Consider the following 23,328-nt stretch of genomic DNA (forward strand, 5'->3'; position numbering starts at 1 on the left):
TTTTTACTCTCTCTTCCAAGTTGTCTCTTTGATGGGGGGGGGGCATTGTGGCATGCGGACTCCTGTAATCGAAACAATGTGATTGGTCTAGGCAGCTGGCTCTTGCAGGGGGCACTGCTGCATTTTAATCGTACCATGGCACCTGAACAATCTGCCAACGCATGCACAGCTTACCGAATATTTAAGTGCCCATTGGTGATCTGCACTTACCCCCTACTATACCATCCAGACTTTAACTCAACGACATCCTCGGTTCTTCGTTACACAGATTTAAAAAACACAACAAGGACATGCGTCCATCAAGCTCAACCCCTCTCAATCAATTACATGTCTTTTATTGCTAGATTAATTAGAACCATCAATGTCATTAGTCAGAAACTAAACATCTAGCCTTTTTGTAAATGCTGACATAGTATCTGCCATCACTACCTCTTGGGGACGGGAATTCCATAATTGGACTACTCCAACTGTAAAGAACCCTTTCCTATATTGAGGTTTGAAACGTCTTTCTTCCACACGCAATGAATGTTCCCTGGTCCTTTGTAAATTCCTTGAAAAGAACAGATCATGTGCTAGTTCTTTGAACCTTCTCCAGTTCTCCTATATTCTTTTTACAATGTGGAGTCCAAAACCAAATCCCATATTCAAGATGCGGCCTCACAAGGGATTTATGGAGGGGTAATGTTACGTTTGAATCACAGGTTTTTATCTCTTTTTTTTTATACAGCCTAAGATCCTATTGCTTTTACAGCAGCTGCCTGACATTCGTTAGATATCATGGACGACAATCCAAGGCTTGTGCCAGTATGCCCTAACAATGTGGGAGGAAAAGATTTACCCTGACGGGAGACGTAACCATCAGACCCCTCAATTTTGTGGTCATTGGCTATTGTAGTGCCCGTATTTAGAGTGGTCTTTTTGCCAAATGTGGGATTCAGCTTAGTCAGAAGTGTGGAACTAGATGTCCTAATAGAGACCTTATAAAAAATAAATAAATAAAAAAGTAACGGTAACTGCCATGGTGCCCGCTATCCACCTAGCCCTGTCTGTAGCAGTTATGTGTTTTTTAGTTGCCCGACAATTAGTGGGTACTTTCCATGGATGGTTTATGATATACACCTATACTGGCATAAGGCAGCACTTGTGCAGTAAACACTATGGAAGAACATACACAGCATATATCTCAGGGTGGCGCCAATGTTCACTGTGGGAGTTCAGACAAAAGATAAAATCTCAGGAACCCGTTTAAAAAAAAAAAAAAAAAAAAAAAAAAAAAAAGGTGGATGTTGTATCCCCTACTACGGCGGGCATTGGTAACAGTCAGAAGACGAGGACTCCATAATAAGGATTAATTAAGTACGCGTTATTAGAAGATTTTTATTACAAAAATAGCCCATCCACTGGCAAAGACATCACTTATACAGCAAAACACGACAACCGGCGGGGCTACGACACAGCAGGTAATAAGGACGACACTGTACAACAGCAGGACAACTAGAACAACCAGGCAACCAATCAAATACTGGCTTTTATTCTCCAATAGAAAAATGACCACTAGAATCTGATTGGCTGCCATGTCCTCCAATATTACAACAGACCCAGTGTAGTGACATGGATAACAAGACGGGGCACAGCGGCCATTCCGGATTATAGGACAGGGATAGGATGACAGTTGGACATCGGACATGAGCAGTTGGACTAGACAAAGGGGCTTATTAAAAAGACTAGTGCAAAAAAATTAAGCTAATCAACCAATGAGATGCTTAGAAAAGAAGTGATCTGATTGGTTGCTATGGACAAAGTATATCATTTTTAGTGTTTTTTTTTTTTTTTTTTGTAAATAAGGCAGAATGAACTTCATGCCAAATGGCATTTTTCTATTTATGTTATTTTTGGTTGTCGGTTTTTGGTTCCCTCGGGTACGGTCATTGTCCCATACAAGCAGTAACATCCAAGCAGGGGTCACCCACAGTCCTGATAGTGGCTACAAGCACCATCATTACAATGCCCATTCAAAAAAGTAACCACATTTACTAACCGGCCTTGCCCATTACTGGTGCCCGTGGGCCAAAGCTTCCCTGAGACCAGATATATATATATATATATATATATATATATATATAAAAAAAAAAAGAAGAAGTTTAGACTCCATGTTTCAATTTTAGGTATTTCTGTCCAGCGGTTATAAAATCTTAAGAGACATCATTCAAACTGTTAAAGTGGGGCCTGGAGACGGAGGAGGCAGTGTACGATAGGAATGTTAGATGCCTCCAAATCTGACTGCCGAGGTGGGCATCTTGGCATATCTGATATCCCTCTCTCCCAACAATACACCCATCATCAATTTCCATTTCAGGCCAACTACATCCGACCAGATTCCTGAGCCTCTTCATCCACTCTCCAGCCCTTTACCCCTTGTCCAACACCAGCCCTTTCCCTTCCTTCAGTTTTCTCCATTGCACTCTTCTCCCACCCCAGATCGAGCCACAGTTCTCATCCCTGCTCCTTTCTCCCTCTCCACATACAGATCTATAGAGGATAACAACAACGTAAACATTTTGGAGTTCAAAAAATCCGGTTCGGACGTCACTACAGATGGTGCGGACATAGAAATCACTTGCACCCCCTAGTGGCATGTCTGAAATCTGCACATCCATACTGCACTCCTAGTGCATTTAGACTTCGATCCTGCGTAGACTTGTTCGGGTCAGGGAGTCCCTGAAATAAGAGCAGGTTCGAATTAAAAAGAGTCCAGTCTATACAAAAAAAAGGCAAAAACCTTTACATTGACATTAGAAATGCACATGATAGGTGGGTATACCTGGCACTCGTATGAGGAAGTAGATCATTATATAACTGCGGGATCTTGCGAGACGTTAGTGGGGCGAGAGCTTCCCGGAGACGTTGATAGTTCTTCTCCAGCTCTCGGTGATATTCCCTCTGATCAGTTCCAATGAGAGTCTTATTTTTCCGTAGGGCATCTTCACACCTGGTAAAGTGGTGAAACATACAACAACTGTGAACTAGTTCTTAATAGGTGACGCCACCCTTGGTGAAAATAAAGAGTTCTAGAACTTGTTTTTTGTGATCATCAGGTTGTCAGATACGAAACATACTTTGTTCGAAGACCCCAATAGACGCCGGGTCTCCACAAAGAACTCTGGTACTGGTTCTGCTCCAGCTTTTGTAGCGGATGCTGCACGTAGTCTTCTTCTGTAGCCTTTCAATCATTATTTGTAACCCGTCTTCCCTCCATGGGTGGTGCTGCATTTTCTTGTATCTATTATTTTTCACTTCAGTACCAGTAACACCCCCCCCCCCCCAGCACTTCCTGTTGTCCCATTGTGGCCCTCTCTAGGCCCCTCCAGTCCCACTTCCCATTGTGGTCCTATTTTGGCCCATCCATTCCTCTCCATTGTGGCTCTTTTTGAGCCTGTCCAGTGCCCCCCCCCCTATTATGGCTTTCTTTGAGCACCTCTAGTCTCCCCATTGTGGTCTTATTCGGGCCCTCTGGTCTGACCCCATTGTGGCCCTCTTCAGGTTTCTCCGATTGCTTCCTCTCCCCTCAGGCACTACTATCCTTTGCACCCTCCCAACGGTCTCCACTCTTCCATTCTTTTTACCTCTTGGTAAAATCCCTGAAACAAAGTCGGAGCTTGTTATGGAGTCTGTATAGACGAGGATCTTCCGGTATCACCGACAGGAACACTTGGGCCACCTCCAATGGTCCCTGAAACACGAAATCTCATTGTTGATGCCTCTTATAACAAGTTTATCAGTCACACATACAAGTCTTGAATTGTTCTTAAATATTAGTAAAGCCGTAACTTCCCCACATTCACAAAAAAAACCTTATTACCTGGTTAACAGTTGTTCCTACACAGCCCTGAAGCACCATCTGTAGCATCTTAGCGTCAGCTGGGTCTTGGTGGGTAGCAAACGCCAGCTCCTGTGTCTTCTTCTGCATGTCTTCAATTGCAACTTCAACTGGTATTAGCACCACCTAAAGAACCAACCAACATCTCCTCAATGTCTACCAGGGGTAGGACTTCTCTTCAGACATTAAAACCAATCAAATCCTCCACAACAGATCCCACCATGACAACAGAAGGATCATCCCTGTTCGGACTGCCCCCTCCGTCATTCTTACCTCTTCTCGATGTAGGACGTTGACCCGAGTCTTGATGTAGGGAAATGCATGCGACGTGGTTAGCACGGTTTTACGTTTGTACTGTTCATGGAGATCTCCGTGAGCCCGACCGTCAAGTGTGAACGGCGTACAGAATAGGAAGGTCCGGAGGTTGTAGTTCTTATCAAAGTATGTGACCCTGTCCTTCAGTTCATAAGTGTCAAAATATGGTTCCACATAGGTGATCTGGATGTATGCCTGATGGGAAAAAAAAATGTGTCATATACAGGGCTTACAGGGGGACCTCATTGAGAAGTCTGGTAAAAAAAAAATGTATATCTTTCTTGTATGCCGAGATATGATGGCTTGAAGTTACAGGCCCAAAGCCTGAGGCTGCACTACTGAGAGATTCTGAGGACAGGTCTATTGATTTTTGTCAGGTGCACTGTTGTCATGGAGACCTTGTGTGGATCCAAGTATAACAATGTCCCCTCATCTACCACGATTTATAGCCAGGAAACATATTTCTGGTCTGTTGGTTCAGGAGTCTGGGAAAGCAGGGTGACCACCAATGTGCCATATGGTGGTCTCCCAGCTTTCTAGGAAAGGGGCGGATCAAAACAGTGTAACAGTAAAACTCTCCTTGTTGCCCATAGCAACCAATCACAGGACAGCTTTCGTTTTTTTCAGAGCAGGTTAGGAAATGAGAGCTGTGCTGTGATTGGTGCTATGGGCAACAAAGACAGGTTTGATTAATTTGCTCCAAAATTAAAGCAGTCAAGGGGATCAACTTGAATGCAGCGCCTAGACACAAGGCATCATGGTCCATAATTTGTGATTTTTTAATTTAATTATTATTTTTCTTCCTCTCATGTCGTATGAATAGTCTCAGCCTACAAAATGGCCGTTCGCAGCAACATGTGGCTATCCACATAAACTACAACTCCTAGCATGCTCTGAGAGTAGTTAAGTCTATGGGGCAGGTTGCTCAAAACGGTCTACCAGTAAAACGGTCCTTGTTGCCCATAGCAACCAATCGCAGTTTTCATTTTTCCAAAGCAGTTTAAGAAATGAAAGTAGTGCTCTGATTGGTTGCTATGGGCAATAAGGACAATTTTACTCTTAGACATAGGGCAGATTTATGAAAAGCCTAGGATGTCGCTCACCTTGGTGGGGTCAAGTTTAGTTTTGTCCACAGGGTTCGAATCCTTCACAACCTGAACCGTCCCTTCCCCAAACTGCTCAGTGTAAAACTCCTGAAAGCACAAGACGTTAGTGCAGTGTGTGGATCATAGCCATGATGATGTAGAGAAGCCGACATACACTTTATACAACACTCAGGTGGCTATATATATACACAGACCCAACAGCGGCACACCCCCCCCCCCCCCCCCATTACCTCCAGACGATGAGAGATCTCAGCCAGCTTGGTGATGGACGGTTCTTTATACACAAACTCTTGCTCATCCAGGTCACCAAATTTGGCACCATAAAACCCTACACGGAAATATGTCCCAAACATCCGCTGTGGTTCTGCATGGAGAGAGGGTGGAGTAAAGGGTTTATCCATATTAAATATAAATTCTTCTATAATTTCTACATAAAAAGTAGAGTCACTGTGTACATACATTACATTACTTATCCTGTACTGATCCGGAGTTACATCCTGTATTATACTCCAGAGCTGCACTCACTATTCTGCTGGTGGAGTCACTGTGTACATACATTACTTCTCCTGTACTGATCCTGAGTTACATCCTGTATTATACTCCAGAGCTGTTCTCACTATTCTGCTGGTGGAGTCACTGTGTACAAACATTACATTACTTATCCTGTACTGATTCTGAGTTACATCCTGTATTATACTCCAGAGCTGCACTCACTATTCTGCTGGTGGAGTCACTGTGTACATACATTACTTCTCCTGTACTGATCCTGAGTTACATCCTGTATTATACTCCAGAGCTGTTCTCACTATTCTGCTGGTGGAGTCACTGTGTACATACATTACATTACTTCTCCTGTACTGATCCTGAGTTACATCCTGTATTATACTCCAGAGCTGCACTCACTATTCTGCTGGTGGTGTCACTGTGTACATACATTACATTACTTATCCTGTACTGATCCTGAGTTACATCCTGTATTATACTCCAGAGCTGTTCTCACTATTCTGCTGGTGGAGTCACTGTGTACAAACATTACTTATCCTGTACTGATCCTGAGTTACATCCCCTATTATACTACAGAGCTGCATTCACAATTCTGCTGGTTGCGATCGGAAACGATCAGCGAGGTTGTTTACAGATACCCCGCTACCAGCTAAATTTTTCCTACATCAGATTATTTTATAGTGCCTGGCATAAAGAGGACATTTCCCAGAATACACACTGTGCAGACACGGAATAAGCAGGGAGTGCTGGAAAATTTCAGCTCTGAAGCCTGCAATATTGTGAAATTGTAACACAGAAACGCAATATATTTACATTGTAAGATTTAGGTAGAATAAACTTAGAACAGGCAGTCTGAAGATGCGCCAAATTTATCACAGTGACGCACGCTGTATGATAAATTTGGTGCATCCTTCTAAATCTTTATTTCTTTCTTATGCCAACTCTTCGCTGGCTTAGTTTTAGTTTGGGGCAATATAGCAAATCTTAAGCCACACCCTTCTCCGCTAAACCCTGCCCTCCCTTTCACTTTTAAAAGAGTCTATTGAGCGACGCTATAGTGGTCTTCTGATTGGCCAAATTCTAAATGGCTAATTTGCATGGGTGGTGGAGATATGGCAGCCATGGGCGATTGGTACAAACCAACATTGTAGCTCAGCAGAATAAAGCAGTGGGAAGAATAGATTTCTCTTACCAGACATTCCAGTTCCAGGAGGGCAGGTCAATGTGAGGTGGAAGTTAAAGAAGAGGGAAAAACAGAGAGACAATTAAAAACAGAAATCTGATGACGTGTAATGTTAGCCGGCCACACACGGTGATATTAAAGGGGAACACTAGGAAATCTTAAAGGGGCTCCGTGAACTCTGCATTCTCCACCAGAAGTTCTATATGGACAGCTTGCGGTAATATTCAGAGGACTAGTGACCACCATTTCTGCTCACATGGGGTCATCAGATTTGGCCTGGCTGAATATTCAGAGGTTCGACTATGTATAAAGGATCGTTCCGCATCAGATTTGACAATGTGTGGCGAGATTGAAAGTGAACCCATCATATACATGCAGTGCAGCAGCCATTTATGGGACCGTACTATATAATAGTTACATTTCTTTCTGGGAAATCTGGGTGTCAATAAATATGACCGCCATTAGAGCCCCTAAACTTCCCCAGAACCCCGAATGCCCATTTTGCGGCTAACTAGGCATATTTTTCAAATGGAGGATGAAGCGCTATATAACCAAGATAGGATGTTTAGGATCCTTGGAAATCCGGCTGATCGCTCCTATGGGACCTGTCATGGCGACCGTCAGGCAGTGAGTAAGAAACGGGTATAAAAAAGAAGCGGCTGAATAGAATATTAAAAAAGAGTTAACAACCCCTGTGATAAGACAACCCCTTTAATGACTTCTTCACTGGGGATTTTTAGGTTAAGTGCTCTTTATAGGGGTTGTGCACTTCCCAGTCACAGGCTGTTGAGCCGCTGGGACCCACAGCAATCAGCTGTAATCTGTGTTGGGGATCCAGCAGCAAGTGTTCAATTTTCCTGCAGCGACACCGCAGGGGAAATAAAGCATTACACAATTCCTATTGTAAACAATGGGCTGTCGGGTCCTCCAGAGCAAGGGACGCTCTTTGTACCCGCTCTCGGCTTTAGTTAACAGAGTGTACATTCTCTAATAACTCAAAGTGATCTAATAGCGTATTTAAAAATGGGGTTTCCGAACCAGAAAACTATTTTATAGACCGAATATGGACTCAACCCACAAAATGGCTGCTAATACTAGGCATACATGATGGGTACACACAGACAGATAGGAACTTTGGTGATGTTATAGACTGAGTGCAGTATATATACATACATGAATATTTAAGTGTATACATGCACAGTATACAGACTTCAGTCTCACAAACAACCCCCCCCAACATGCTAATACAAAGGCGTGTACTCCTCTCTTCAATGGAAACACGTGCCCCCCCCCCCTCCGCTTTGTAAATACAGAAGACTCATGTGATGTGCACACGTATACAAAGCCATACACTGTATTCATCTACACGTGCTCTAATTATGCAATAGGACTCAGCTCTTCAGAATTGGCTCTAGTGCCCATTAGTGGGCCGGAAATATTATCCCCTCACATTTATAGCCGAACATGCGGTACATGTCTGTCATCCGGAGGGGCGAGGTGCCCAGTGGGTCATCATTTCTGCCTTTCCTACTGCATAAGTAGATCCTGGCAGCGCACTGGGGTGGGGGGGGGAGGGGGGGGTTGAGCGTTAGCTCCCGTGCAGCAAGTGATCGTGGGTAAGAAAAGCGAGGTGAACACATGAGAAACTGGTTAATTTTTCACACTTCCTACCTCCCAGCTTGTGATCTGCCCGGGAGCAAAGGAGAAAAACAAAAGAAGAGGAGAAAAAAAGATCAGTCACAAGAAGGAGGCAAAAATAAGGAAACAGGAAGAAGAGATGGAGGAGGGAGGAGGAAGGAGGTACAAAAATGGAGGAGGTAGAAGAACGGGATGGCAAAACGGCGCAATAGATTTGCCACACAGCCAGAAAGCGAGCGAAAGAGAAAGGAACGAATAAAAGATTCATAAGAGAGTACACGGTAACAAAACAATAACACCCAGCATCTCCAAGTCATTTGTACACTAATCCCAGCAGTAATGACAGGGTTAACTGCACTAGGGAGGATCCTGGATGAAGCAGAGCTGAGATTGTAGAGAGTCGTTATTCACATTAGTCACACTGCGCTCATTTCCATATATTTTGCAGGAATGTTATTGAAGTGGATACGTCCCAAATGATAAGTCCTAAGACCTCGGGGCTCCCCGTTTATTTTTCGGATACGCTGATGACTCAGCGACAAAAGGCTTGGCTTTACTTACTACCTGGGCTCAAAGTAAATTTACCCATATAAAAGAATAGCGCCCCCTACCTGGTTGTTGATTTTGTTGAACGCCTCCTGCAGTTTACCGTGGACAGAAGCCAGTTTCTTGTAGTCCCGATGGGCTTCATAAATGGGTATAAGTATTTTATAGACCTCGTTCACCGCCTCAAAAAGTGCGCCCTGAAAAATAAAACACAATAAAAGACACAAAATGAGCCCGTTCAGTAAATATCCGGAAGGGAAGAATGTTAAGATAACGTCAAATTGGACCAATAGTTTTTTTCTACAGTTGCTCTTAAAGGGATGGTCTATTATTTTGGAGAGATTATTATTGCCTCATGCTCTGGAGATCCACGAGTTCTGTGTTACATGGACTGCCATGGATCATAATGGGTGCCATGTTTTAGCTCACATTAAACGTAAAGTGGTTTTACGGGATATTACATTAATGGCGTATCATTGTATGATCGGTGGTGGTCCTGGGATCTCTACCGATCAACAGAACGCCAGGGCCCCTTCATAGCGATGTCCATAAAAGCATCACAAAATATCACTAATTTGCGATTAAGCAAAGAGAAGCCCTAATTTCCAGCTAACTAAATGGAGTAAAATATAACTTTTATTAATTATTCCTAAATAAACAAAATAAAACACACACTTTAAAAATAGCCAATGCTAGCTGACCGTGAGGAGTTTATACGGCACGTTGCCAGAGACGACCGAACGTAGAATTGTTAGGATCAACGCCTGCAGAACGCTGGATTTGGAACTTGTAATGAACTGCCAGTTGAGCATTGAAATTAAAACAAGGTAGGGAGCCCCCCCGGACATGTTTCTGTACACACGTAGCGTCCTCAGCGGTTCAAATGGGGCTACTGACGGCGTTTTCCAAACCAGCCCCTCTTGTAACCTCGGATTGACGTGTCAGTGGGCGTGAGCCCATAACCAAACCTTAACTGGTTTACATTTCAATGCTCAATTGGCAGTTAGTTGCAAGTTCCAACTTTGTTGGTGTGAATACAGCGTTCTGCAGGCGCTGATCCGAACACTTAGGCTGGGTTCACACGAGCATGTTACGTCCGTAAAGGACGGAACGTATTTCGGCCGCAAGTCCCGGACCGAACACAGTGCAGGGAGTCTGGCTCCTAGCATCATACTTATGTACGACGCTAGGAGTCCCTGCCTCTCCGTGGAACTACTGTCCTGTACTGAAAACATGATTACAGTACGGGACAGTTGTCCCGCAGCGAGGCAGGGACTCCTAGCATCGTATATAACTATGATGCTAGGAGCCCGGCTCCCTGCACGGTGTTCGGTCCGGGACTTGCGGCCGAAATACGTTCCGTCCATTACAGACCGAACATGCTCGTGTGAACCCAGCCTTATACATTAGGTCGTACTGACCGAGTGCGTCTCTGGCAACGTGCCGTATAAACTCTTCACTGTCAGCTAGCATTGGCTATTTTTAAAGCGTGTGTTTTTTTTAAATTTAGGAATAATTAATAAAAAAAGTTATATTTTACTCTTTAGTTAGCTGGAAATTAGGGCTACTCTTTTCTTAATCGCCTGCCGGCTACTAGGCTCCTCTATTGCTTTAGTAATCCATTTGAGTATGGCTGTGCCTGGTACTACAGCACAATCACGCTCGGCCCCGTTCACTTGAATAATCTAGGCTGCAGTACTAGACACAGCCACGATTTTACGGACGCCGTTGTGCCAGGTACTGCGGTAAAGGGGTGAGGCCAAGACATATGCCATCAATGTAATATCCTGGAAAACCGCTAGAACAATTGGTTAAACCAATGACAGCAGCTGACCCAGCAAAATGTCCCTATATTCAGCTAGTTCACGACAAGCTCTGTAATGATGTCTTCTTTGCATAGCACTAGTGAACAGGTGCCCCCTGCTGTATTTGTGGGGTACTACATAGGTGTAAATCATGAATACCCTTACCATAGAGAAGCTTGCACAGGCTTGTTCCAGCAGTCCCACCAGGCCGGCTTCTGTGAAATATTTTCCAGTACAGATTCCTTCTTCATCTGGAGATACGACATCATCGGACACTGCTGACTCTTCCAGCACATTGGAGGATATGCTCTGTGGGGATAGACGTCAGGCAGGTATATAATATAATCACTCAAACACCTATATATATATCCATTATAATAGTCATTGTCGCAGTACCTGGAAACTAACACACCCCACGGGCAGGTGCCTGGCATCTTCAATCATGCTGAGATACTCCGATACCAGTGCGGCTCCGTGTACCAGGCAGTGCGCAGCCTCTGCATGGTTCCCGCGCTCCGTGTGCTTGGCCGCCATGTTCTGGAGCCATGTCAGACGCAGGTCCGGAGAGTTCTGGTATCCTTTAGCAATGCTGTATTTGGAATTATAGACCACAAAATGATAATTTAACTGGTTCAGCATGACGGCATCTAGAATATTAACTATTTATAAACCTTAATACACTGCTTATATAGGTATATAAAAAGGAACTTGGTATTGGTTAGGATTAATCTTTTTGAGGTTTGGCATATGAGAAGGATTCTCCGACTTAGAAGACCTGCCGGCATCCGATCTCCCTTTCTATTAACATTCCCATAAGAGTTGAAAACTAGATTTTGTCTATCTTGTGTTCTTCCCCCGTCCGTACTGACCCGGCATGCACTAGAGAAGAAGCTGAGCAGTACAAGTGCTGTATACACAATCTGCAGGGGACTATATAAGCCATAGAAAAAAAAACCTTTTAAAATGGCATTGTCCCAATTGTACAACCTTATTAGGACATATAGATGTCATGGAGGGGGGTAGCCTAATCGGGACCCCCCTCGGGAAAGATGCTGCAGAATGGTTCCTGCTCCAATCAGTGCATGGGTGCCATGTAATAGTACAGCCTCCCCGCGGAGATATTGCCGGGGCATTCAGCAGCCAGGCCAACGTTGATCAGCTTGCTCTGTGCTATGCAAGGCTGGTATCATAGGGAGCTATTCTGGAGATCATTATAAAGCAGAGCAGTACCAGTTTGGAAACAGTCAGCAAGCTTGTTGACACATCACTAAAGTCAGCAGTGCTCCTATAATACAAGGGAAAGTTAGTTTTTCTACAAAACCTATATGGAGAACTATTCTGCCTGATAAACGGTCTGTGTATAGGTCTACATAGGCGTGTGGATCCGGGTATAGGACATATGGAGTCGGCAGCACACACAGCCTATATAACTGAGCCCTCTCACCGGTACATTAGATCCAACAGCATCTCCGGGTCCTCCTGGTGTTCCTTCATCTTTACTGTATCAGTCAGGATCATGTGAAGATTAAACGCCAGATCCTGAACCTAGAAAACAGAAAAAATAAAAAAATAATTTGTTAAGGTGGGGTGTCGAGACACTTTCGTGGCCTATTGGATCAGTGGAGGTTTGACCCCCAAGACTCCTGCAGATCAGCATAATAAAAGGGGCCACAACACTCAGCGGCTCTTCCACACGTGCGGCTGTGCCTGACACTACAGCTCAGTCACATTCTGTGGATAGCGTTGCTTTTTTGCTGGCCAGGGCAGAATATAATAGTGTGGAGGCAGGGAATCTATGTAACTGGGTGCATTACCTGCTCCGGGAAGGTGGTGTCTCGGAGTTCTAGATCCTCTTCCGAGTAGGTCAGAATAGTCTTCAGGGATCGGCGCAGATACTCTTCATTAAATTTCTGAGAGGTCCCCACTAGTGAGGACAGCGACATGGTAACCTGCATCTTCACACGGGCAAAATTCTAAATAAATTTAAAAAATGACATTAAAAAGGGTGAGAAACAAAAATTGCAAATCCAAAATTGACTGGATTTATGCTGCCCCCTGGTGAGAAAAACTATGTATTGCAATCAAGGTGTAAGTAGTGTGAAGAAAACGTTTGCTTTTCCGGAGATTCTAGATTATCTTGTCGAGAGTACGGACTAGTAGTAGCAGATTTTCGTGTTACGTTCTCTACCCTTACAATTGGCGTTTTACTTACTTTTCTATGAGCGTCTGGTAATCCAACATCTATCAGGTTCCATTGACGCCAGATTAAAAGTAGTGTATACTGTATATATACCGCATCAGTAATAATCATTTAGTGTTGTATATCACTTACATTCCCAATCTCAAAGTTCTGCCTCATGAGCAGGTAGAGCGATGCGCTGGCATGGGTTCGCACGCTGCTTATACAACTGCCGCAATGGCGCAGGAGGCGGAGACATAGATCAGAGCAAAGTTCTGTGTCATCTTCAAACAGCATCTCCGGGAACTGAATATCAAAACCAGGCGGTGGCATAGACCATGTGTAGAGAAAAAGTGGGACACACATTGAGACTATGGGTAGAGGCAATTTCCAAAAGGTCTATACTACGTGCATCAGTTCCGCACACACGCACCTTGCACACTAGCGCCCTCTGGCTTGTGAAGCAGTGCTGCAGGTACAAGGCACTTTGGTTGCAGCTCATACTTAGCAGTAGGACCCTCAGCACACCACCCAGGACGCTCTCCTTCATTTCGGACAGCAGGACAGTCTGCAAGACAAGACGACAGATGGGTAAGTCTATGTGCCACCATGCTGGCAGGGGAGTCACCTAGCAGGTCAAAGGACTTACCTGCACAATGATCTCCAGTGTGTCTAACACCACCAAGTTGGCCTCAGCCGCCATATTTCCATCTACTGTAATTTCCAGTTCTCGTTCCGCCTGTGATCTGAGATTGGAGACAAATGAATGATTTCCTATAAGGAGGTTGTTCACGTATGACCCTTTCCGTAACACGACCGTATCGAGGGGGTACCCTTCACGTCTATGGGAGTTTTAGGACTCACTTCTCGGTTTTCTCACAGCTCGGTCTCCACTGTGGAACATTTTTCCTCCATCGCACGTTCTCCTGGGCTCCATAAGGGCTGCGCTCTGTAGGGAAAACAGAAGAATAAGACACAACGGGGAGGGGGGCACGAGACACAAGGAGATCCTGGCCTGTATCCTCAAAAAAAGATAACGCACGTTAAGGAGGCATCACCACCATCTCTTGTCCTGACCATGGTGCCAACTTCTAGACTGACCAGGCTAGGAGAGCAATCTCTACATGGGCCCATTCTGGAGCAGGAGGGCACTTGCCAGTCTTGCAGTACCCTCTTATGTCATGGTTCAGGTCTGGAGAGTGAACACATAGGCTTCACCATTTCCCTGCCAGCATGGAAATCAGACACCACTATTATTGGGATTCGTGCAGGTCCCAGCGGGCGTGTTGTCCAAAGCCAAGACATCTCCAATGGACAACCAACCAAGAAAAAAAACCCACCATTCTTCTAAAGAGCTTCTCACCTCGGCTACGTTTCACCATGTCCTGGCGGGCACCGATGGTTCCAAGTATGGCCTCCTCCAGTCTTGCCTTCATATCTAGAGATTTCTTAAAGGTCAGACTGTTTATACGCTCAAATGCTTTCTTACCCTAGAAAAAAAATAAAAAATGGAAAATGGTACAAGGGGCATTGGGTCTCACCTTGTAATGGATCAACTTATATTGGGTAAGAATTAAAGTCCTATTATAGAGGTATGAAGTGCCTCCTCCCTCATCCTGTATTGGAAGAAACGCATATACATACATACTAAGGGGTATGGGGTGCTAAGAAGGGTATGGAGCATTTTGAGGTATAAAGCGCCTCGCGTCTCACCTTGTACTGGAAGCAACGCAGAAATACTAAGAGGAGGTATAGAGAGCTAAGAAGAGTATAGAGAATTAGGAAGTATGGAGTGCCTCGTGTCTCTCCTTGTAGTCTATAGAGGGATAGCGTGTAAGAATTAAAGTGCTATTATGGAGGTGTGAAGTGCCTCGTGTCTCACCTTGTACTGGAAGCGATGTATACATATGAAGAAGAGGTATAGGGGGCTAGGAAGAGTATAGAGAAGAGGTATTGAGTGCCTCGTGTCTCACCTTGTACTGGAAGCGATTAATACATACGAAGAAGAGGTAGAGGGTGATAATAAAAGTATAGAGCATTATGAGGTATGGAGTGCCTCGTGTCTCACCTTGTACTGTATAGAGGATAATATTGTGTAAGAGTTAAAGTCCTATTATGGAGGTATGGAGCGCCTCCTGCTCCATCCTGTATTGGAAGAAACGCATACATTCTAAGAAGGGGTATAAAGTGCTAAGAAGGATATGGGGTATTTTGAGGTATGGAGTGCCTCGTGTCTCTCCTTGTACTGTATAGATAGAGGTAAGAATTAAAGATAGTGTAAGAATTCTAAAGTCCTATTGTGGATAGATGGAGTGCCTCACCTTGTACTGGAAGCAGGACACGCACAGACTCAGCAGCTCCAGCACCCGGGTCAGTTGTATTACCGACAGACTGGAGAACCAGCGCTGCAGACAGTCTTGCTCGGCGTTCTTCAGCACCCACAGAGCGCACACCAGGAGGTTGCGGCTGGACTCTGCAGAGAGCGCACTGCCGGCACGCATAGTCTGGGGAGAGATCAACGCTACTAAACGTATATAGAAAACCACATGATGTAGGACAATGGCGGGGATTTGGTTTCATAGTAATAGGAGATACAATTATTTCTACACTTACAGCAGGGGGAAGAGGGAAACTTGTGGTCTTCTGCCCCGTAGGTAGTGGAGACCCCGCTATTGCCATAGCAACGGTCTGACTGATGGTGCCTCCATCCGAGTCCACTTCATCCTCCACCACGGAAGAGGCATAACGGACCCTCTGGGCATGTGGATCCGCTAAGACAGGAACTGTGTGTCAGCAAGTATTGCATTTTCCAGGATTACATTTTTCTAATACACTTTTCCATTCCTAACCACTGTTAAGATCTTTGCTTGCTGTCAGTGAATGGGACATTCTGTCCTGATCAGGTCTGTAACAAGCACTACACCTGTGTAAGTGGCATGTGAGGTCTGATACAGTCAGGAGAGGTTTTTTTTAGGACAAAGTGGGGCATTTACTAATACCACCTTCAATTTAGACTAGATGCGTCAAGTTTATCACATCGGCTCATGCTGGATGATCAATTTGGCCGGCCTTTAGACACCACAGTCTGACTTCATACCACCTCTTGGTTGGCTTCGTTTAGCCCACTTTTTTTGCGCCAAAATCTTAAATCACACCCCTTTCCAGTAGACCACACCCCCTTAGCGGACAAATCAGACATCTGTTCATTTTTGACAAATTAGAAAATGAAACGCACCAAAAAGATTTGTGCCGAAAAGAAAGTGCAACTTAGGCCTAAATTCTGGTGCAACACCAATAGTAAATCTGCCTTTAGGTTTTCATTCACAGACACCAAGTAGAGATCTTGCCAATGCTAAGGAATTAAAATGCAAAGTTATCTCTCTATTAAAACCAGTGACAGACCCTGTTGGTTTACAGTATCGAGGCCCCCACTGATGTGACCCTTATTATTAGATTCTATTATGGTAACAACATTACAGAAACGACGTGATGATGTATAAGCTTGGGTATGTGACACTGTGAAAGATTTGATATAGGGTTTACACCAGGCACTCTACAAGATCCTGAATGAAGAAAAGCTACATCTCCCGCAATGCACTACACCCGAGTGCATTGCATTATGGGTGCTCATCTAAGTAGCTGACTGCTTCCACCTTACTTCTCATTTTACAGATGAAATCAACATAAAAATGCGGTTTATAACACGCTATGGCTATAATTTTCTACATGTAACACGAAGTGTGAACAGCATTGTAGAAGTTGCCGGCATTTGATTATCGTATCATGAAAATTTCTGCAGCATTATACAAGATCTCTGCTTGCGGTGACGGAATGGAAACAATCTTGGCACAACAGCAAAACAAAAAAACTCTCCCGTTCTGAATTTTGTGACATTGTATCAGACTGGAGTCCATAGTTTAGCTCACACATGATTGCCTAGACTGGATCCAATTGTAACAAAACCTCAGCTGCGATAAATATTAGACCTGAAAGGGTTTTCAGCCTCTGAATAAAAAACAAGAATGTTTTTATTCACTGACAGCAAACAGATCTTTCAGTTCCTCCATCTCTTACTGCCACGGTTACCATACTTACGTAAAAATAAACGTAGGTGGATTATGAAGATACCAGCGGATACATTATTTTGGTCCGGTCTAGAGGTCAGGATCAGTGTCGTACCAAGTTAGCAAAGTGCGTTAATTAGATATTCACCCGTGAAGTCGTACAGCTGCGGCAGCGTTTCCATGACTATGCCAATCAAAGGAAGATAAAGACGGGAAATACTCTGATGGACGGGAGGCTCAGAATAGCGGGGGTCAGTGTCGTGGCTGCAGAGGAGATTGTGCAGAGTGCTGATCGCCTTCTTCTGGAGGAAAAATACTCTGTGGAGAGAGTCGGGTAGAGGCGATAAGAAAAAGTAGTGAAGACTAAAATGTAGCGTAATGAAAAGAGGCGTAAAGTGGAAAATAAATTCCCCACTTAGCGTTTCAACTCATCGAGATCTCTACTTGTTGTCAGTGAATGGAAACATTGTCTTATGTATATCTAAAAGCTGAAAATCCGTACAGACCTAAAGGCTGGGATCGCATGCCGAAATTTTTTTTATGTAAATTTCAAGTAGAATCCACGCGTCGTCCAGTTTATGTGCCACGAGTTAGATCTGCACGAGGATTAGCCCCATTCAACGGAATCCACGTTAATAAGTGACAAATCGGAGGCGGGCTTCGTACTGAAAGTCACATGAAAGAAACGCCGTGTGAACATACCCGGATACTTCCGATGGGTGAGGATTTGTTACAATTGTATCTAGACTAGGCTATCTTCCGTTTGCCAGCACTTAAACTTTATAAATCAGGATAGGAGAGAGATTTGTGCTGCTGTGTTTAGCTCACAGAGAATTGTGTAGATTGGATGCAATTGTAACACGCCCTCAGCTGTGAGAAGTATCAGATCCGGACAGGTTTTCAGCCTTCGCGAATGAAAACGTTTCCGTTTACATCCAGACAACAAGCAGAGATCTTGAAAATAGTGAGGTATGGACAAACTATATTGAATAGATTATACCACCTATGTCAGATTGGTGAGGGTCTGACTGCTAGGACCACCCAGGCCGCTTCAGCTTCCTCCCGATACAGCGTCACAAAGGACCATTCAAGTGAATGGCATTATATTGTAATTGGGTGTTGCATTAAATGGGTTCCCCACCGATGACCAGCAAGAAATCAGACCAGCACATTCATCTATGAAGATCTCGGACCACAAAGCATCCTGGGAGATGCCAGTGTGTGCCCAGGATCCGATGCGCTGGTCTGAGAGGGCTTCAATTTAAGGACAGGACTCACCCTTCGACATCGGGTTCGAGTATTAGGGCGAGCTCGGTCAGGATAATGCCTGACAGGAAATGTTGCTGTCTGAATGGGACTGAAAGTTCAAACATATTGGTGACCGTCTTGTCCTGGGCCGGGCTGGAGAAGACGGAGCTCTAAGGAACACAGAAGATGTAGACACATTACTGGACTGGCCGGCACCACATCCACCATGTCTGTGCCAGCTACGTTTACCCAACTGTACTTGGAGAAAGACCTAATATCATAACGGACAATGACAAACTCCTTTAATCCATTATCAATAATTGGGCCGGATAGATGCTGGATTATCAGATATTCTGAATTATTGGACAGTCACATAAGAAAACATAGCCAAAAATAAAGTGTTAAAGGGGTTTTCTGATAATCCTGACACTTTTACGTAAACGTTCATCTATTATTTTAAGAAAATGAAGAGATAAGCAGCCGTTGAACACCCCTTGTGCTGCTTATCTCTATGGATGTACCAAAAAAAAAACAAAAAAAAACTCTAATGTTTATGGTGTGCAGAATCCCATTATATAACCTTACCTGTGATGTGGTAGAAGAAATAGAGGGTGAGGGGGAGTTGGGTGGGGAGAGGCGGCCACAGGGCAGGTTTAAGGAGACGTAGTGTTCATGGGAGCACACGATGCGGATCAGGTCCATGCGCAGGGAGATCAGCACATTCGGGTTCGGTGCCTTTGGCAATTTATTGTTGATCTGTAAATCACGACATAACAGACACAGGTCCCAACATTACAATAGAAATAATCAGGTTGGTTCCTACGGGCAACTATATCCCAAAAGAGGATCATATGACGACATGTGGGGTGTTCCCACCTAATGGGATATCCATTTGCAATGCCATAAGGGCCCCACTAATCCAAGAATAGGAGAGCCCAGTCCCAATGCCCGTAGGAGTGGTGGTCACATATGCCCAATTATAGGGAGACAGTCGAGTAGATGAGCATCACTGTATTTGGTGGTCCCACCCCATATCAGACGGATTTATGCCATGATGGTTTTTCATGGGAATACCCATAATATAATATGTGGCTTGTCTATGGGACGCTATATCCAGTCACATGATATCACCTCATCATCCAAGGCTATAATAGTTTAGAGCAAAGGGGTAAGCAACCCGTGGCACCGGTGCCACGGCCGGCACGTGAATCATGGTTTGCCGACACATTTTCCTCTCCCCGTGTCCAGCCTGGTTCCATGGACCTGACATTATATGAATGGGCGGTTCTAACATTTTTACCTGTTTGTAGTACGAGCGGATGAGACAAAATACAAATCCTCGATCTATCAGGGACAAGAGATCATTGAGGAAGAAGGCCAAGCTGCTGTTGAGTCGCTCGGCAAGTTCTGCATCCTAAAGACAAGAGAAAGACATCGGAAGATGGAGGAAATCCAGGAAAGATCTGTAGAAATGGAGACTAGGTACACTGCCACTCTTGTCCATGGACGGTTTCTGGTATTGCAGTTTATCCATATTGTTTACCATTTCAGATTTTTATGGAATATCCACAGGATACGCTATAAATGTCCGATAGATGCCGTTCTGGGACAGGCAACTATCTCGAGAACGTGGGTCCCCCGACACCCGTTACCTATTAAATCTTGTGGATATGCCATAAACGTCTAATATGAGATACAGGACAAGTGTGGCGGTGTTTTGGAAATAAAAAGCAGAATTTCTCACCTCTCACAGCCAATTTAATTTAGATTTTTAGAATTATAGATTGCTTTAAATTAAAAAAATGTTAAAAATCCAGGCAACCTGCGACAATAATAATGCGTAACTTTTTTCTCTATAGGGAAACGGAGGTCGAGCGACGGTCACGGTAAACCAAACAAGTGAATATTTTTTATGGTTAACTCTCTGATGTGATCTGTAGCAAGGACAGGCCGCTTTAAATAATATTAAACCGGCACCCACTAAAATCACCCCCAACATTTTAAATACGATCAAGGGGCTGAATGCTACGGCGCTCTCTGGTGCCAGACCATTATGGCCCCTTCAACCTTAAAGTTTTCGGAGGCTGGAAAAGCGCAGTGTTAAAAAAAAAAAAAAAAAAAATAAAATAAAAATTTAAAAAAAAATTCTGAAATATCCTAGGTCTGAAGAAAGCTTAAGTGCCCTAAATAGGCATTGTAAACGAGCGCCGATCAATGAGACAGCTCATTGATCAGCGCTCGTTTGCTTCTTTCACAAGGATCTAATATGGGGACAAGCACTTGTTACTACGATCGCTCGTCCCCATACATTTCTATCATGTCGGCAGCGCGTCTCCCCGTTTACACAGGCGGATCGGCTACCGACAACGATAATATTTTTGGCTGCATAAACTATACGACATGGGCCTTTATACACACACACTATTTAGGAGGCTCTAAGGTCATGTGATTCCGCTCACCGTTCTGGGGTCCTTTTAGTGGGTGTCTAATGATTGCTTCACTAAATTAAAATGGAAACCTACAAAACCGCGTGGTACGGATAAAGGCTCAGAATGAAGTACAGTCAATAAGAGCACGACATGTCTCCAATCCAAGCCACCGGCTAGATCAGGCATGTGTAAGACCGCCATACACAAGTCTATGTATCCCACGCCCCCCGGGATTAGGAGCTAGTCATTAAAGGGCCACAAAGTGCAAGATACACTAGATGGCCAAAAGTACGTGGACACCTCTCCTAATTATTTCGTTCAGGTGACTCAGCCACACCAACTGCAAACCGCATAAAATCAAGCACACAGCCATGTAATCTCCATGGACTTACATAGGCAGTAGTATGGGAAATTGGGAAAAAAATTCTTGGTGTGGTGGAATGAGGAAAAAAACAACGTATTTCTCCATTGTTTTTAGGTTTAGTTTTTAATGGCGTTCACAGGGCAGTAAAAACGACATGCTAACTTTAATTGGCGGGTCAATTCAATTACGACGATACCAAATTGTTGAAAATGAAATTTGTTTTGTGTCGCCATATTCTGCCTCAAGCAGGGCTTAATAGGAGTACAATGATGGCAGACCTGGGGGCCTTCATTAGGTACTGCAGCTCAGAGAACATAGAAGAAAAAAAATCCTCAAATAACAATGTGCAAGAAATCGAACCTTGAGGTATCGGCTGATGATTTCCGTGCAGACATTGCACACAAGAGCCGCTATGTCGTCCACGAACCTCTCCGGAAACCTTTGTACACGGGGCGCGTCCAGCCGCTCAGAGTTATGGAGGTGCAGCGTCATGCTCTTAGTCTGAACAGGAAAAAAAAAAAAAGTGTTAAAACAAGTTGGCACTAAGATGTGGCATTCGGCCAGTTCTACCCAGTATTGACCAATCCAGAGCCACTTACCATGAGCTGGAAGAAGAACCAGGCCTGGCTGAGCGCCGCTTCACGTACCGGAGTAGCGCTCACCACCCACTGCAACGCCAACTCCTCATGTAAAAGCTGCACAGAAAGAACAGCGTCACATCCTGTACCGGACAGCAAACTGCTTATCTCTACAGCCCAGTCCTTCATAATATATAGTGTGGTGTGCGGTACGGTGTTCTATAGTATAGACTGCAGCGGTCATTAAAGGGGTATTACCACAACACCAAATGTCTCAAGGCCACATTGCTGAGGGTCTGATAAGCAAGACACCCATCAATATCCTACAAGGAGGAGTCCGGATTTTCAGGATTTCATTGACTTCTAATGGGCAAAGACAGGAGTCCTGGATCCTCCACCACAGTGACTTTTCAGGGAATACCCCTTTATCCATATATTTGGACTTTCTAAAATGTAAAGACTATACAGAATTAGAAAAACATGGCTGCTTTCTATAAACAGCGCCACATTTGTCCATGGGTTGTGCGATTGCCACTCGGTCCCATTCACTTGAATGTGGCCTAGCTGCAATACCACACACAACCCATAGATAGGCGTGGCGCGGTTTCTGGAAGAAAGCCGACATAGTTTCCCAATTCTGTAAAGCTCCTTTTAAGATCGGCCGACTCCATGTGACATATCTTCTATAGGTCATCTTTTAGTGGGAGGGGCAAACTTCATGTCAAATAGCTCCTCCCTCCTGTATGTGTCAGGCTATGGTGGAAAGACCAGACTACTTGTCATATAGCGCCTCCCTCTTTTTTGTGTTACCCTGTTGTGGGAGGGGCCAATTTCATTTCCCATAGGTCCCTGCGTTCTGTGTAACCCTGTGGTTGGAGGAGCAGACTGATTTTACATAGCCCTCTTCTTCTGTCCGTCACCCTGTGGTGGGAGGGGCAGACTCCAATACAGGTTAGACAAAAGTGTTATTTCTTGTGAATACCGCACGGAATGTGGTTAATAAGCCGGTGAATGAGTTAACAGCCCGCCCTGCGCCCTCACTACAGCCCCCTACACCCAATTAAAATTAACTAGTAAGTTACCAATTAAAACTTATTACAAAATCAAAGTTCATTTCTGTGCCGCTGTCACCCTGGACCATGCTTCATCCACTCTGGTCTTGATCATATACCTTTTTGGCGACGGGGCGAGGCTGAGCGGAGGAAGAGTCACCCTCCATGTAGCTGGAAATGCGGTTTGGACTGCGTTCATTATTCTACAGTAGAGTTAGAAGACGGCAGAGAAAAGGAGATGGAAAGGTAACATGGAAAATAGAATGACGGGTTAGAGATCAGGTGCTCATGGGAGAGAAGAGGAAACGTGAGATGGATGAATGACAATCATAAAAACGCATGTGGTATATAGTAGAATATATAAAATAACCTTTATCTACAGAAGTGTTCTTCAACCGGTGACTCTCCAGCAGTTGTGGAACTACAACTCCCAGCACAAA

At 44.4% G+C, this 23,328-nt stretch overlaps 1 protein-coding gene across 6 annotated transcripts in view; it reads right to left on the minus strand.

Annotated features, from left to right (window-relative positions):
* Positions 1-1,361: 1,361 nt before the first annotated feature.
* Positions 1,362-23,328, minus strand: part of DOCK6 (dedicator of cytokinesis 6) — a 91,189-nt gene continuing 69,222 nt past the window's right edge. For 3 of the 6 annotated variants that reach the window (XM_075859021.1, XM_075859018.1, XM_075859022.1), the window contains 27 exons: positions 23,008-23,091; positions 21,858-21,953; positions 21,619-21,759; positions 19,766-19,879; positions 19,051-19,221; positions 18,496-18,635; positions 17,366-17,535; positions 15,767-15,924; positions 15,475-15,657; positions 14,517-14,643; positions 14,018-14,102; positions 13,803-13,899; positions 13,587-13,721; positions 13,307-13,459; positions 12,789-12,947; positions 12,419-12,519; positions 11,371-11,563; positions 11,140-11,283; positions 9,235-9,366; positions 8,657-8,671; positions 5,529-5,654; positions 5,296-5,385; positions 4,151-4,387; positions 3,860-4,003; positions 3,624-3,730; positions 2,822-2,989; positions 1,362-2,718 (listed from right to left, as the gene is read on the minus strand). In XM_075859021.1, the coding sequence (XP_075715136.1) occupies positions 2,676-2,718; positions 2,822-2,989; positions 3,624-3,730; positions 3,860-4,003; positions 4,151-4,387; positions 5,296-5,385; positions 5,529-5,654; positions 8,657-8,671; positions 9,235-9,366; positions 11,140-11,283; positions 11,371-11,563; positions 12,419-12,519; positions 12,789-12,947; positions 13,307-13,459; positions 13,587-13,721; positions 13,803-13,899; positions 14,018-14,102; positions 14,517-14,643; positions 15,475-15,657; positions 15,767-15,924; positions 17,366-17,535; positions 18,496-18,635; positions 19,051-19,221; positions 19,766-19,879; positions 21,619-21,759; positions 21,858-21,953; positions 23,008-23,091 (3,513 nt within the window). In that variant the 3' untranslated portion in view covers positions 1,362-2,675. Of the gene's footprint in view, positions 2,719-2,821; positions 2,990-3,623; positions 3,731-3,859; positions 4,004-4,150; positions 4,388-5,295; positions 5,386-5,528; positions 5,655-8,656; positions 8,672-9,234; positions 9,367-11,139; positions 11,284-11,370; positions 11,564-12,418; positions 12,520-12,788; positions 12,948-13,306; positions 13,460-13,586; positions 13,722-13,802; positions 13,900-14,017; positions 14,103-14,516; positions 14,644-15,474; positions 15,658-15,766; positions 15,925-17,365; positions 17,536-18,495; positions 18,636-19,050; positions 19,222-19,765; positions 19,880-21,618; positions 21,760-21,857; positions 21,954-23,007; positions 23,092-23,328 lie in introns of those variants that run through there. The other 3 variants (XM_075859020.1, XM_075859019.1, XM_075859023.1) reach the window with 3 other exon arrangements.

The sequence above is a fragment of the Rhinoderma darwinii genome, chromosome 3, assembly GCF_050947455.1.
Source record: "Rhinoderma darwinii isolate aRhiDar2 chromosome 3, aRhiDar2.hap1, whole genome shotgun sequence".
Taxonomy (NCBI): Eukaryota; Metazoa; Chordata; class Amphibia; order Anura; family Rhinodermatidae; genus Rhinoderma; species Rhinoderma darwinii.